This window comes from Hylaeus volcanicus, chromosome 4, assembly GCF_026283585.1.
Source record: "Hylaeus volcanicus isolate JK05 chromosome 4, UHH_iyHylVolc1.0_haploid, whole genome shotgun sequence".
Taxonomy (NCBI): Eukaryota; Metazoa; Arthropoda; class Insecta; order Hymenoptera; family Colletidae; genus Hylaeus; species Hylaeus volcanicus.
The window spans coordinates 15,322,100-15,338,205 of NC_071979.1; the positions used below are offsets into that span (position 1 = coordinate 15,322,100).

The 16,106-nt window shown below is 39.0% G+C and overlaps 1 protein-coding gene across 1 annotated transcript in view; it reads left to right on the forward strand.

Annotated features, from left to right (window-relative positions):
• Nucleotides 1-16,106, forward strand: part of LOC128875731 (uncharacterized) — a 212,953-nt gene that overhangs the window by 114,606 nt on the left and 82,241 nt on the right. The window contains exons 3-4 of the mRNA XM_054121590.1: nucleotides 10,638-10,686; nucleotides 14,408-14,660. Coding sequence (XP_053977565.1) covers nucleotides 10,638-10,686; nucleotides 14,408-14,660 — 302 coding nt within the window. The remainder of the gene's footprint in view (nucleotides 1-10,637; nucleotides 10,687-14,407; nucleotides 14,661-16,106) is intronic.

Here is a 16,106-nt window from a genome sequence, read left to right on the forward strand (position 1 = left end):
ACCATGTCTGACCAGGACTGACCAGTTCTACTACTTCTGGCATTGTCTAACGTACCATACCTCTTCTATACATACCATGTCTGACCAGGACTGGCTAGTTCTACTACTTTTGGCATTGTCTAACGTACCATATCTCTTCTATGCAAACTGCAATTTTTTAAACGATTACAACTAATCGAAATGAACACTAACATAACAGAAGCAACGTAAATTAGCAACATAAGTAGAAATGGCGAGTAATGGTCAGACACGCTGGTCAAATCGTACATGTGCTCCAAGGAGATTGAAGACCAATTTTCTCAAAATTTAAAGCTCAAATTAAAAAACTCTGTTGCTCATTTTCGATTTATTTTTCCTCGCAAAATCAACTATATATATAAGAATAAAGCCCTCACTGATTACAGTCAACGTCCAGGCTAAACCCTTGAACCTAAAAAGCTGAAATTTTGCACAGAGGTTTCCTTTGACGTATACAAGAAATAAGAAAGGATATTTCGAAATTCAACCTTTAAGGGAATAAAGAGGGGTGCAACGTTTGTATGAGGAATATTTTATTTTTGGTCGGATTTGCTTGCAATTTGGTCTTAATGCTCTTCGACATAATTAATCAAATACCTATATCGGCATTTTAAAAAATTCAACCCCTGAAGGTGTGAAAAGGGGTTGCAACGTTTGTATGGGACATATTTTGTTCGTAGTCGGATTTACTTCATACTTGGTCTTAATATGCTCTATAATGCAATTGTTTTGCTTTGAAGTTGCTCTATTTCCGTAAATGTATTTAGAAACTTCAAATTTAACATGTAATATAGAATAAGAATATTATTCCACGTTGGTGAAATCGCGAGCCACAGTTAGTTTCTTATAATTTTCGAAAGTACAGTTTGAAATAATTCCTGGTGCTCGTTTACATCTGTTTTTCGAGGATCGCTTTCGAGCACCGGCGATTCGCAGAGTCGAAGAACACGCCGCGAATTCCGTCGAGTTCATTAGAATCCATTGGCTTGGCGTCGCGTAAATACCATCCTGGAGCAAGAAACCTGGTTAATGGAAAGCACGAACCGTCCAAATTGGGAAGGAACGTCGCTGTTGGCCCGATCGAACCTGCGGTCGCTGTTCGACCCTCGGATTCCAGTCACTTCCGGTCTCCTGGAACGAGTAAAACTATTACCATGTCCTGACGCGTTTCGCGAACATCCATCGGTTGCACCCTCGCGTTATAGTCGGTGTTTTGGAGGACGTTGCATCCAGAGGGGTGCAAAATTCGGAGGCACACATATTAGAAATTAAACTTAATTTTAAAGGAATTTTCTCTGCTTAAAAATGAAATGATTATGTATTTCGAATCAAAATGATAAATATACGAGCCGTTCATTGCACAAATCGATCAACTCCATAAAACAAAAGGTTGAGAAATGCAATGAAATAATGTACGTTGTTTTTTAAAATTCCCTTTATAATATACATAAATTCAAATCAATATTGTAGAATGAATAAATACAGATGTAGCTTTCATCCAACGGTATATAAAATTAATAAGAAAGAACAGGCAAAATATAATCGTCAGTAATGTTACAATTTTTATGTAACTGGTGGAATTAATCGATTTGTGCAGTGAACGGCTCATCCTCTAAGTATCATTCGGTGCCCATTGTGCTCAATTTATATTTCTTCATTTTTGACGCGAGAATTTTATTTTGCTAGTTTTGGTCAGCTTTTCAAGTTTCTCGTTCATCATGCGAGGTTCGGGGAACTCGTCTCGCTACTTTCAAGCGGAAAATCGTCCAGGTCGATGGATCGATGTCCCCTCGAAACAGGACTGACCTTCCGCACGACCCTGCTCGTTTGTTCGATCGGCGTACAGCCTCCTGCCTCTAGCCGCGATTGATAAAGTGCGATAGCTCGATACAGTTTACGGTCGAGCGTGCTCTTCAGGAAATCGACGACGAACCAAATAAATTCGATACTTCCCGTTTATATTCTATCGGAACGTGCCACTCCAAAGGTTATTTAATTCCATTTCACCTCTGGTCATAAGAGGACTCTGACCCCTCGAAATGTGATTTTCGTTCGTTTTCTCAGTGACAACAAAAAATAAAAAATTGTACCCAGTCTAAACCAATTATATATAAACACAAAAAAATGGGCCAGAGTGATATTCTAAGACCAAACTCTCCAAGTATGTTGATCCAGTTAGTCGAGAAGCCATTCCAATGCACTGACACGAATCTGACAGTCCCTTAACTGGTACAGACTGACTGAAGACGTCAAACGGTTTCTTAAATATCAGCGTAAACTACACAGATCCACCTGGGTGTCTCTGTACCATTTCCTGTGAACAAACTCAGATTACAGGGCGAAGGTGGATGACAAGCCGAGTGGTCCGTTCCTCTCCCTACCTCGCTATCAATTCCCTTTTGCGGAATCCAACACTTTCACGACCCGGGTATTTGCACTTAATAGCGTGTTTGTAGTTTCCAGGAGCAAACGCGTCCTTTTGGGAATGTTTCCGGACGTCTCGCCACCATTACGGCTATTGTGTTTCGCTGCGTCCTAGAACCAAGGGTAAAACTGCCTCTGGTGAAACGTTGGAAATCCCTTTCAAATATGGATGTTGTTTACGTTTGGGAATTATCAACCAATCGAAACAATTAGGGGATCGCTTGTACCAGCGACTTTGTCACTTAGGAAGGTACCAGAGATTTTGGAAGCTTACTGGCAATCTGTAAGCGCTGTTTACCTTAAAGTTAGCGATATAATATAATTTTCAATAATTTATTCTTAAAGTATATTAAATTTTAGAAAGCCTCCAGTCAGACTGAGTCCATTGAAACGAAACGAAAAGATTCCAGACAGCAGTGCCGCACTTCCAAAAGTTTCGTTTCGCAAAGTCGTTAAGCAGTCCCCGAGATCCACCCCAACTCTGGCAGCGTTAACTTCCACCTAGTCGTGACTCGATACGATCACCTAATTGTTTCAAGCTGGATCTAAAAAGTCACGCAACCGGAGCCAATATCATTATCGCGTTCCGTACAAATTTTAATCTCTTTCCTTTCCATCCTATTTCTGTTCATCGACGAGATCCATATTAGTCTGAGAAATCTTGATAGTCCAAGGAGTAAACCTTTCTTGTTTCGGTTCTATGGAAGCACTTATTTTAACTTTAGGTGGTTGTAGTGAAATTCTAATCTCAATAATACACTCTGAGATCGGACTAATTTCCGTCCGTGGAATTGTGGCCAGACACGTTCCTGAAGCTACTTTTACGGTTATTGGGTTGCCTCGTTGATATTTTCAGAGATTATTAAACCTTTCGAATGACGCGCACGTGCAACGAGGTTACGTGCCGCGATGCAGTTTGCATCGCTCGAACAGTCTGCTCGACACCGAGCGTCGCGTTGCTTTTTGCTCGAGCTTTCGTCGCGTCGATATTCTCCTCGTGTTCCCCTCCACGAGGCTGAAATACAACGTGATTCCCCAAACTAGACCTTCCCGAAAAGTCTGGTGTTCGTCTACCAGTGCTTATACCTTCGTTTCAAGGAAGGTTTCTGGTTTCTCGAGTCAGAAGATGAGTAACATTTGCGATTTTTGTTTCCGTAGATTATTGGACTCAAGGAGTCTCAATTCACCGTGTTTCTTTTCGTTGGTTCGTCTGCAATACAGGTGAACTTTCCTCCCTGTACATTGATTTCAATAAGGGTTTCTGCTTTGTTGTGTCAGAAGATAAATAATACTTGTGATTTTTGTTTTCGTAGAGTAGTGGACTCAAAGAATTTTAATTCATCGTGTTTCTTTTCGTTGGTTCGTATGCAATAAAAATGAATTTTTCTCACTATGCCTCCGTTTCAATGAGAGTTTTTGCTTTGTTGAGTAAGAAGATGAGTAATATTTGCGATTCTTGTTTTCGTAGAGTATTGAACTCAAAGTGTTCGTTGGTTTGTCTGTAATACATTTAAATTTTTTAATTTTGTCTATTAAAAAACACACTACGTTGCACGCGTTTCCAGGCTCACCTGAGTTCGCGCAGCCGCGACGGTATCTATGGTAAATCTTTCGGGCGACACGACATTGTTGCCTCGCGCTAGTGGTGGATCGTTACACCACTTTATCGAATGAGTACCGTGGCCGCAGCCTTCGCGAACAAAGTACTTTGGGAACAGTAAATCGATTCCTCTCGAACCTCAAGCTTCCATCTGATATACCGCAGGCACACTCTGCATTCAAAAGAAATCCTCTCGACTCGTTGGATTACCTTGAACGCGTCCCCTGGGAGCCAAAAATTTCGGATGACTTATCGATTGCTTGCATTGTACGAAAGCGTTCCGTGGAATCGACGTTTGTGAGGAATTCGCCGACGAACGCGTGTTTGAAAGTGTGTTGTTTATGTATGAGAGGAATTTGAGCTACGAATGGATGGCGGTTGTCGGAGTTAGCATTCGAAGTGCCAAATTTGGGCGATATGCTTCGATAGACTAGAATTGATCGATACAAACACCTCGATTCGTGGTTTCAGGGATGCCTGATATTTGAAGGTTTGAGTTCGAGAGCTTGCTTATTGAAAATACTTTGGTACAACTTAGTTAACCCATCGACGTCTAGAGTCTTTGGTTTTCCTGTTTGGAAAAACCGAAAAGAGGTATTCCTAACGAACTTCTTATACAACCCTCTGCAAAAGTTAATCAACAGATTTATGATGCGATCGTTTTCGAAGGAACTTTGTATTTAGACATTTTTTAGTCTTAGAACCTCAACTACTGCTTGAATTTATGCCTATGCAAAATCTCTTCCAGCAATGATATCACAGTACCATCGAAAAGTGGTTGAAAGTATCGAGTTTTTAAATGTTAGTTCGCAGCGAGAGTTCTAAAGCTAAAGATATACTTTTTGCTACGTATTTAAGTACGGGGTCTGGTTTTGTTTGTATCGACGATTGCAGGGAGAAAGTCTGGCGTTTTTCTCAAATTAAAAGTTCATTTGCTCATCGCGATAACGGTAATTCGATAATTCGGTATACTGGATGCTTTCCCATTTAACGATTTGTATGATATTCATGCAAAGCAATAATAATAATAATATCAACATTATTACACAGCGAACGGGGTAATGGTAATTGCAACGAGTTAGGTTGTAAAACAGGTTTATTCGTTGGATCTCGCCCTTTCACCCTGCTTTAATATGATGCAATATTATCGTATTCGTAATTTAATATTGTTTTTAATATGATGAACAGATAAATAAAAATAAATACAACACCTGAAAGATAAGTAAATTAAGCACTCGTTTAACACGTTCACGTCGGCGTGTACGATCGGTAGCTCACTCTTATATGTCCCATCAGGACATATGTATAAGCGAGAAACATAAAGAGCAGAGCCGGCGTGAACGTGTTAATAGAAAAGGATCTGCTTCTCGCCGCGACAACGTCCAACCACGTATAGCAAAAACCGCGAAGAGGACACACTGTGATCTGACTTGGCCAGTGATTGATCATCCACCATATTCTCTCAACCAAGCCACCTTTATCCCATCTGTTTTAATCGTTGCTCCAAAAGATAAATAAAACAGTGATTTACACAAAGAATCGCATACTTGAACTATTACATTAGTGCATATGAAATGTCGTTTATACAAATGAAACTGTAACTGCACAAGATATTTTAAAAATATTGCACAGAAATGGAAATAATTTCAACCATAACTGTGTTCTGTTTATTATTTTTAACAAATAGTATACAATCAACAAACAGTCTTGCACTATAGTTTGTCTTCTTTAATATAGTTATCAACAAGCGACGACAGAGCAAAGATGGATGTTATTTTCAGGTAATTGAAAGACTTGAAAAAGGACATTTCATATACACTACTTGGATTTTTGTGCTTTCGGATGAAACGCAGGCTCTATTCATGTTCCCTTAAGGACAGGCTGTAAATTCCACCCGTTTAGATATTCTACGATCGATCCCACGTTAATATCTCCATTCGACGTGTTTTATTAACACCCTTGGTACAAGCTCTCATCCATTCAACAACTTGTACGTCCTTGCACCGTGCAGCGTGTTTCAGCTCGATTACAGCGCATGCAAATATTGCTCTCATATTCCACGAGAACGGGTGCGATGCCATAAATTCTACCGAGATGGTGCATTTTCCTGGCCACGGAACACCGAAACTCCATTTAACGACCGCTGTATCGTATATTATTCATAATTGTAAGTCTGGCGCGTTAAAGGATTGCGGGTCCGATCGGAACGCCACCATCATTCTTAAGATCCTTTTCCAGGAGACGTGATATCACGTGAAGAACACTTTTCACGCCACGTCGTCTTATGGATTTAAAGTCACGATTCCTCGATGACTCCTTAGTTGACATAAAAAGTTACTTTGAAAAGTATTTGCCGAAAAATCTGAGAAATTCGAAAGGATGGAAGCTTCGAGTAGTGTAAAAGATAAAAAAAAGTTCTTGAACAAAATGGTCCCAATGTAATTCAATAAATATATATCTAAATTCAATCGTCTTGCCTTAAAATTTTTGTTTTTTAAATCCGCAAGCTTTCCAGACAACCAAATACAAAGTCGAAAATCGAGAATGTAATTAGGTGGCCTGTTTCTGGTGGAGCACTCCGTATAAGTCGAGAGAGGTCGACATCCTAGCAATTTGCGGCCGAGTATCGTCACGAACAGGCCAGAGGAGCTCTTCCCTTTCAGGCGTTCCACGTGCTCGCATGAATCAAGCGTTTTGCAGGGGGCGGTCGATAAATTTTCAACGACATCAGCGTAAAAACGTCTCTATTGTCTGGAAACCGGGTCGCCCCTGGTTCCACTGACCGTAGGCGGAAGAAACAATCAGGTGGATTTTGAATTCGCGACGGGATCGAATGTGTTCGACGAGGAAAGCTCATAGAAAGCGCTTTTGCATAATTTTCAAAGAGCTTCGGGGCACTTCCAGCTGCCTTTGAACCATTGTAATAGTTACTACACGTTGTTCAAGGAATTGGATAGCATAGCGTTAACGAAGAACGAAATACTCGATACACGAAAGTTTTCAATGCCTCGCTGCGAATTCAACCACTTTGTGTTAGCGAAGAGCAAAGGGATTGAACAATGAAGAGAAGTATTCAGTGTATGTATTGTAGCAAAGGCACGTGAAAATATTTATTATTAGGTGTACCTTTTCTGTTCGACGTCAGCATCACTGCACATGTTGAAAAAATTTTAACTACAAAAATTAATAGTTTTTAACATTCTATTCACTGATAGAGCATTAAACTTTGTATTTAAAAATTTTTGTTGATATTTCTTACTGTCTCAGAGATATTAGCAAAAATATTAATAATCATTAAGAATAAATCACGCTATATTTTGCAAATGTAAAGCAACTAACTTAATTCATTTTTATCCAATTTTCAGTTACTAAAAAGTATTCTAAAAATTATGTAATGGATGTATACATATAACGAAACATTTGATTAATTCTTCTCAGATATTTGGAACACGACAAGGTGGTTACTGCGTTAAAGAGCGTTTTAGCACCCTGTATAAATCCAGGGGTTAATATTCGCGAGGATTCCGAGAGGCAAAAAGGATGAGGTGGCTCTTTCAAACGTCGCCCGTGTAATTTTTCCAGCGAAACAATGCGAGATTACGCTAACGTTCCCTTGAAACAAGTGCATGAGAAGGATCCGTGCAATATTTCTTCACGCATTACAGCCACCCGGAAACCCCGTCCCTTCACGGGTTCTCTTTCATCTACGGGAAACTTCCGATGGAAGAGGACGACCGTTCCATCCGGAGGAACACCTTGCTGCATTTCCTTTCCCTATCCACTCGGACGGAATGAAATTTCAACGCTCGACGACGCAGTTCTAAAGATCTCGTGCAAACATTCCTTCGCGTCCTTCCTCTCGCATTGTCACGTTCCGCAAACGGCGGGGTGTCGAGTCCATCGAAAAAAACCGTTTAGTATCTAACAAGGGAGGAACTGGACCTAACCCCTTTCGATTTCAACGTTCTTTGTAAGATGAAAGAGTATCGGTTCCTTCTGTAATAGAACTACAAATATAGATACTCGATCATTTTAGACGTGTTATGATAATGAAAAACATAGTAAGATAAGGAAAGACAATTTTCCCCTGCATGGATGATGTTCTTTATTTTCATATGTATCCTTTACTTGTTGCAGTATTGTTTTGTAAATGCAACTCAAACCTACCAATTTCAATTTTTCAGTTCAGTTCAATCAGTTTTTTGCTAACAATTTGGGATGCAGGTATTCAAATGCTTTCATATACGAGTGTATATTTCTCATGTAAAAAGTATATAAATAGTTTGGAAAATAATTTATAGCTTTAGTACTGTTCGATTTAATAAAATGTATATTGTAGGAATAATCAATGTATTAGGTTATCCTAAAAGTTTCTTCTATTTCATTAATAAGTAATACATACACGATATTTTGTGTCTAATGTTACATTATTGAATTGCATACGATTCATTTTGCTCCGTTACTGTTACAACATTAACATCTAAGAAATTAGGTTGTCTATTTATGTAAACATTGCCACAGAAAATAACTGAGTGCGAGTCATGGAAGAAATTTTTGGGACAACCTAATACATTCATAAAATAATTGTGAAAGGTATCTGACGATGAAAATATCTGAAACAGAAGAAAAATATTTTTCTAGAAACATAATAGCAACTTCAAAATCACGATCGCGAATAAAAAGTTTTCCACGGTGTCGGTAGATTTTTACGACTTTGCAGGATGATACGGTCGTTCGATCTTGCGCCCTCCTTTCAGCTCGTTTACAACGTGAAGCACGTTTTTAATCGTCGCCGACGTCCATTGTTGAATTCTGGCGTGTTTTATAGGCCTCTTTGTTCCCTTCCTTCGTTGCTCCAGTTTTCGTTGGCCTAATGTCAAGAGAGATCGACGTTTGATTATTTTTTGGGAGATCCCAATCACGAATTCTTCGCGAAGAGAGAAACAAAATCTCCATCGGGAATTCAGAGCTGCTGGACAAACAGATTTTAAATCTTGAATTAGAGAGTAATGGGACTGTTGAGAAAAATGATATCGTCAAAGTTTCTCCTCTGCAATTGAATTATGCGAAGCACGATTCGTCGGAAAGGAATTTCATTTCGCATAACCGTGTAACGGCTCATTCGGGAATTCCAGTTTGAACAACTTGGATATTCCAAATTCGCTGGAGATATGGACGAATATGTATGCACCGTACACAAAGTGGCATAAAATTTTCCACAATTTCACGATTTCGCGTAATAAAGACATTAATAAGATAAAGAAAAATTGCAAAACCGTGTTTCACGTAATACGTAGTCTTTGAAAGGTGATTGATTGCTCACACGGTACGTCTATTACCGTTCCTATTTTCTGCAGCATTCTGAAAATAATGACCGAGCAATTTTTCATGGTAATCGTTACCTACTCGGCCCATTTATGATTCTTTCATCCTGATGGAATGAGTTTGCATTTCATGTACTGGTTTAAAGGATAAGTTATCGACTCACCTACAAAGCACGGAAAGGTTTCGTAATCGTTGCTGCCTGCTTTAACAGAACCGTGTCCGACACGAGACCCTGTGAAACGGTATTTCATAAATTATTAACAGCTTCGCGGATCTACAATGATCCGATAATGAAATTTATCTTAATATAGATATTAAATTAATATAGATATATTTACTATAAACGTAAGTGACTGAATTCAGTAAGAAACTATCAGCATTCGATACTCATATTTCGACGTCTAATATTCGACTCGTAGATATTTAGTATCGTCAGAAAAAAATTCCCAAACATCAGCATTTAAGTAATGATATTATGTCGATTTTTAGTTCATATTCAAGGCATTTAAACAAAGCATGCGAAAAAGACGTGCCATCTCGAAGATTTCTGTGTGAAGTGAATCCAAAAAATTACTGAATGTACTGTTTCAAATACCTAAACTATTCTCAAAGTTAAAACAAAATTATATAAATACTTCTCTGTAAAAACAAAGGACACGAAAATCACTCACCTTATTTATAGCTTCCTATGGTTTCCCCCTTAAAGGACGATCAATTTTCAAGAAGACGACGTCGACGCTCCTTTGTATCCGACTTCCAAGTGTTCGACGGCAAGCGAGCACTTCGTTAAAGAAAAGGCAGTCTAGCCGAGGCGGAACATTCGCAAAAACCCGGTGGCGCTAACGGAATGGAACGGCTTCCCTGTTTCCTCTAATTGACGACACCGACCCGCAAAGTGCTGTTCAAAGGCTCCCAGTAGATCCCGTATCCACCCCCGCAAAGGGGTTGAAGTTGTTAACATGCGTCGCGAACTCGAAATAGAAACAGGAAAAAACCGACGACAACAGAGTCGATCGAGGGAGCGGATTCCAGCGAAAAGCAGTCGTTTTCGCGATGGGAACTTGTGCAACTGAAACATTTCCAATCGAAGGACTAGCGATTCAAATGCTTCCAGTAAAACACGCCTATGCGTGTTTACAAGTACTGCTGTAACTTCCACTTTGGAATTGAAATTGATGAACAAAAGCGAATTTTGTTTGGATTGTATTAAAAAAAAAAGTAGAAACATTTACGATGCTTGCTTTACAAATCTGTTTTCTTTCTGTTTCAGGCTCGACCAGCCGGTGACCAGCTCGACGTCCGGAATGGACAGCAAAAAGGTTCGAATAAAATAATTTATTACTTCCACTTGATATACTTACCCTTTAATTTCAATCCTTGCTTATAGAAATAAATAATAAAATAATTCCTTCAAGTCGTATTTGATTGCATGGGTACTCCAAAACAATGCAAGATCAATTTTCTCCAGAACGAATGTTCTTATAAAAACAGTTTATTTTACATTTTCGATTCATTAACCACAACTTGCAGTATAAGTATACGCTGTGTATATCCAAATAAATTAAAGACAATTCTTGCAACGACTGGGAGAATTATTTTATTAAATTGCTTGGCTGTCATTCGAAACGAATACTCGTCATGATTAGAGAAGCTCTCTCCACTGATAACGAAGATCGTAGGGACGTTGGACGAGGTAGCAGAAGTTGCATAGTTCCGTGGTAGTTCGAGAATCGATACGCGTCATAGGGGTTTATAGCAGTTGCAAAGGTTTCCAGTGGCCTGATACGAGACTCCGTTGGGGTTAACGATGTCGTTTGAAGTTAACGCGGTTAAATCGAGGCGATAAGGGGCCTGGAGTTGATGCAGAAATCCTAGTGAATTAACGGAGAACTTTAGGCGTTTTCAGTTCCGTCGTTTGCTCATTGATTACCTGTCCGCAAGCGTCATTAATGCAATAAGGCTTGCAACGATTTAATCGAAGCAATTATTTGCACTTGCGCGGACACTGTCGTGAAGACCTTTCGTGGAAGATGGTATTTCCTGATTGCATTATTAATTATTGCCGGTGAAAATTATTTCAATGGTTGACAATAGTATTGGTCTTATCAGGTCACTCGATACATTTATGTCACTTGCTCTGTTGTTTACATTAACCCTTTCAGACCTGAATTATTTTTTCTCGTAATAATGTAATTTAATTTTTAGGATTAACTTGGACTAAAATTAGTATGGAAAAAATTAAAAAAAATCCTAATAGTGTAGTTTTCGAGGAAAACTGGACGCCAAATTGAAAGGGTTAATATGTGAAACATAGCATAGTATTATGAACGAATATAATCACAATCTTTCCCATCTTCCTGGTTATGCATTTAGATTCATTCTAATGAAGATTAGGATAAAAACTCAACACACTTAAAACTTAAATAATTTTTCTTTATAAGCGTATAGTAAGTTTACTTCAGAAAAGCACAGGATTAATTTCTCCACTTAATATTCAATTCTACAATGCAACTCTTTATTTCCATTCAACAAACAGTTATTCGTCTTTCACTCCTCGTTCGAGATTCTAATCTACTTTGGAAGTTGCGCGAGTCTCGTTCACGCGAGACAGCTGTCCGGAAAAAAAAGAGGGAAGACGTATCTGAAAAGTTGCGTGACCAATGCATTTTCGCCGACGGTTTTTCCGTGGCTGCGTAACCAAGTTTCCACCGCGCGTCAGGAATACTTGGCGAGTCCCTGTTCGGAGTTTCGAACTCTGCCTTGTCTAGAAACGTGCGAGCGTCTGACTCCCTAATTTAACGAATTACTTAAGCGAATATCCGTCTTTTTCGTCGACGTCCACGAGGGAAACTTTGGCGTATTTTCCAGGCCCCGAGTTGTCTCGAATCGCGTGCCACGCGGGAGAGAACAATGTTTCTTCGAAAAGAACGACCTCTGTTTACTTCCGCCCGCGAGATAGATCCTGGAAAACCTCAGAGCCACGAGAGTTGCTGTTTGCTCTGCGAATCCGCATCCTCGGTGAAAATGAGGACAGAAATGTCTAGACAGGCGGTTAGCTTCAGCGTGCAATATGCGCTTAGACCGCTGCACGAAAAAAAAGGATTTTATCGAAAGATTATCCTCGTTCAGGAATGTAGCCTTTTTTTGTGCAAATTGTTGGTAGGTTTTCTTAAAAAACAGATATACAGTGGGTGTAGAATGTATTTGTACATCAGTCAATTTCCTAAAAAACTTCTGTGTGCAGTTGTAGTTTATTAACTTCTTATTTTTGTATAAAATCGGCAGAAATATAGAAGCAATAAGTATTCGTACGGTTCTTATGATAAACCATTTACAGTGGAATTTGTAACATAAACACATCTGTTTATTGCTTCGTACCAAGCAATGCCAGAAGAGTTGCAGCAATTGCAAAATCAAAAGGAAATCCCACGAAGGACTAATTATTTATAAATTAGTGTAAATTTCTTTTTTTATAAAGTTTTACAAATTTAACACTTATACGAATACGTATTGCTTCTATATTTCTATAGATTTATTGTTTTTTCTTGTTGATTTCACAACTTACATAAATAACTCATTTTTTTGTACTGTATCTATTCTAGACATTTCCAAGAATATGTAGAATATCATTGTTTATAAAAAAGAAGTTAATAAACTACAATTTCACATAGTTTTTTTTTTTAATTTATCGGTGTACGAATGCTTTCTATACCCACTGTAGCTCAGTTTCTAGAACCTGCATTGTAAAGGAATGTTAATTAAGGTCTGAGAGTTCTCGATCGATTAATAGGCACTAATTAGGCGTAAACTTCGCTCTTTTACAAATAGGTAAGTGGTAGATTTAAAGTGACATAGTCTCATATAGTCTAACAGTTGCTGAATTTAGATGATCAAGGTTTAAATAGCAATGCAAGCATGAAAAGTAAGAATAATTCCTCTCACCAAAAATAAAGCAAACCAAGAGCATTCGAAGCATTATTATTTTCCGCAGATAAAGTAAAATCCGTGCAATGGTATCTACTGGAAGGTGCCTGGATGCCGCAAAATTACCGACGGTTAAATCAGTTTTCCGACAACTTGATATCAGGGAAATTGTACAGCTGAAAAGACATCCTCGAGCTCGCTGGAACGTCGGTCGTCTTAATTGAGAGAAAAACGACGAAAACATCACCGTCGTGGCTTTAGCGAGGTCCTTGCAGCGTGTCTCGATTCTGGATGCCTGGACTTTCCCTGGAAAAGCTCCGGGAGAATTTTCTGGTCCAACGGGGACGAATGTTTTTCCTAGGAAATCAGGTTCGCGGGGTTGTGTGACGCGAACTCACGTGAAGCCGATTACGTCAGAGTGGCAGCTCGTGTCTCGCTTCGACCAGCTCGTTAGCTTGTCCAGCTCTAACCCGGAAAATCGAGGGAAAAACTGAAACTCGCTGATGTCGATGGTCGTTCGCTGACCTCTGCACTCCTCTGTGCGCCAATCAGTCGTTTTCACTTGAGCTTTCATCTCTGTTGAGGGCCCCGTTACAAATTAAACACGCCAATATCGAACGCTGATCCTTGACTCTTCGTGACCCTTTTTGAGGTCCTGCTGGAGGACTGTGAGACGTCGACAATTTTTTTTACCTCGTTTGTCAAAAAATTCCTCTTTTTTTTCTTAGGATTTCCTTAAAAAGATTTTATTTTTATTAGGTGCAGAAACGAGTTCTGCTCATTTATTTATTTACATATAACATTAATTTAACTAGAAGTATTTACTCGTCATTTGGTACATTAAAGTACGAACCTTCTAAATCATTGGAGATCCTCTAGCAGTTTACTCATATCTCCAAGAATTTGTTATATTTTTTACTGAAAATTTGTGGGTTATTTCTTCAAGTATATACTTCTCGAATAGACGAACACTGATCATAAAATGTCAAACAAGCCTAGAAAAAAATTCGTGGAGTGCCTTTTTTCGACCTTGCAAGTGCTTCCTAGCCCATAATGTAATATCGAAAGTCTGTTGATGTTGCTTAAGTGTAACAGAAATTTTAACTATGATTGCAGGTTGTCCAGGCGGCACCCCTACCCGTACCTGTCCAGGTACGTAGCAAGAACGATGGCTCGGGGGTGGCTGCGTCGGTGTCGGGGGTTCGCAGACGGAGCGGTTCACAAGGTTTGCGATCGCCAGCCGCGAAGAGGCCACTCTCCGCTCCCGTCGCCCTTCAGGGTTGGCTACACAAACAGGGCTCCGAGGGTCTCATGCTGTGGAAGAAACGGTGGTTCGTCCTCTCCGAGTACTGTCTCTTTTATTACAAAGGTCAGATTTCTTCAGTTTTCTTTCACTCTGATATTACGTGTTGTCTCTCCTCTGTGAAAAAAGAAACGACAAAGAACTTTCCACTGCGTTATTACTCTTCTTGTACACGGTTGGCACGTTTCATGAAAATGAATCGCCCTTTGATTTCGACGGTTTTGGTTACAATATAGTGGTGTATACAATATGGATATCCTTTATTACTATTTAATAAAATTTTTAAGAAAAATTCAAAGGCACATTTGAATGAATTTAATGAATTACAAAGTTACTATTTTGTTCCATGACCTTTCCACCTTTCAATAGATGTATACATGTATTGTTTTCAACTATTCCGATATATTCAGACATGTACCATCTATCAAAAATCCACATGGAGTTTCCAGATAACTCAATAGTATAGATTAACCATTCTAACACTTGATCAATTCTCAAAAGGCACTTACCACCTTAAATGATTAATTAATATACACCATACACTATGACTATACAATGTTTTGTTGTTAAATTCTATTTCAGACGTATATCTAGCAACATCTAATAATATTGAATCGTACAATAATAAAGTTTTGAGTAGCACATTAAATCTCATTGAGGAACTACGAGTATACGCGTGACTGCAATCGGTATTTCCCATCGATTTTATCGTTCCCATCTCCGCGAATAACAGCGCACTTTGTATTCCGATAAGAGGATCGCAATAAAATTAACAATTTTTCTTTCCCGTTCAATGGCCACGCAGGCTTTGGCACAGCATCAACTCTCATCTCGCTGCTCTCGTCGTTTTTCACGTGTTACACTCTACCAATTTCAGGCCGTCAACCCTCCCTTCACCCAACCCACAGCCCTTAACTCTTTTCCAGTAGATCGTTCCACGAGAACACTAATTGCACGAGTTCCCTGATTTCGTACTTACCTACTCTTTCAGTTCCACCTCAGGGATCATTTCAGTTTCTCCATTTTTCTTGATATATTTCCTGTTACGAACAAAATTTATTCACCTCTCGGCAACACTCGCGCCAAGGATTGTTACAGACAAGTTATCGGAAGGAAAAATTGGCTGTAAGAACGACAATTAATAGGCAGTTATTTACTACTTCTGAACTTTGTGATGACACGCTTTCAGTATTACATAATACTGAATATCCATTTCTGTTTATAATCATGCATCTTTTCTTAAAACTGTCTGCCATTTCTCGGATATGTATGAAAATTTCCTCTGGCACTCAAAGGGTTAATATGTCTTGCATTATTGTACTTGCTAATAATCACGTATGAAGTACTATAATTTAGTAAACAAAAGAAAAGTTCAGTAGGAAAAGCGGTCATCTACCAGTCCAAGGCCTCCAATTCGAATCCTGTGTCTTATTTGTCTCTTCCACAATTTTAAATTTGAAAATGAATTACCCAAGTAGACAAACTTGTATTAAATTCCAGCCAACCCAGAAA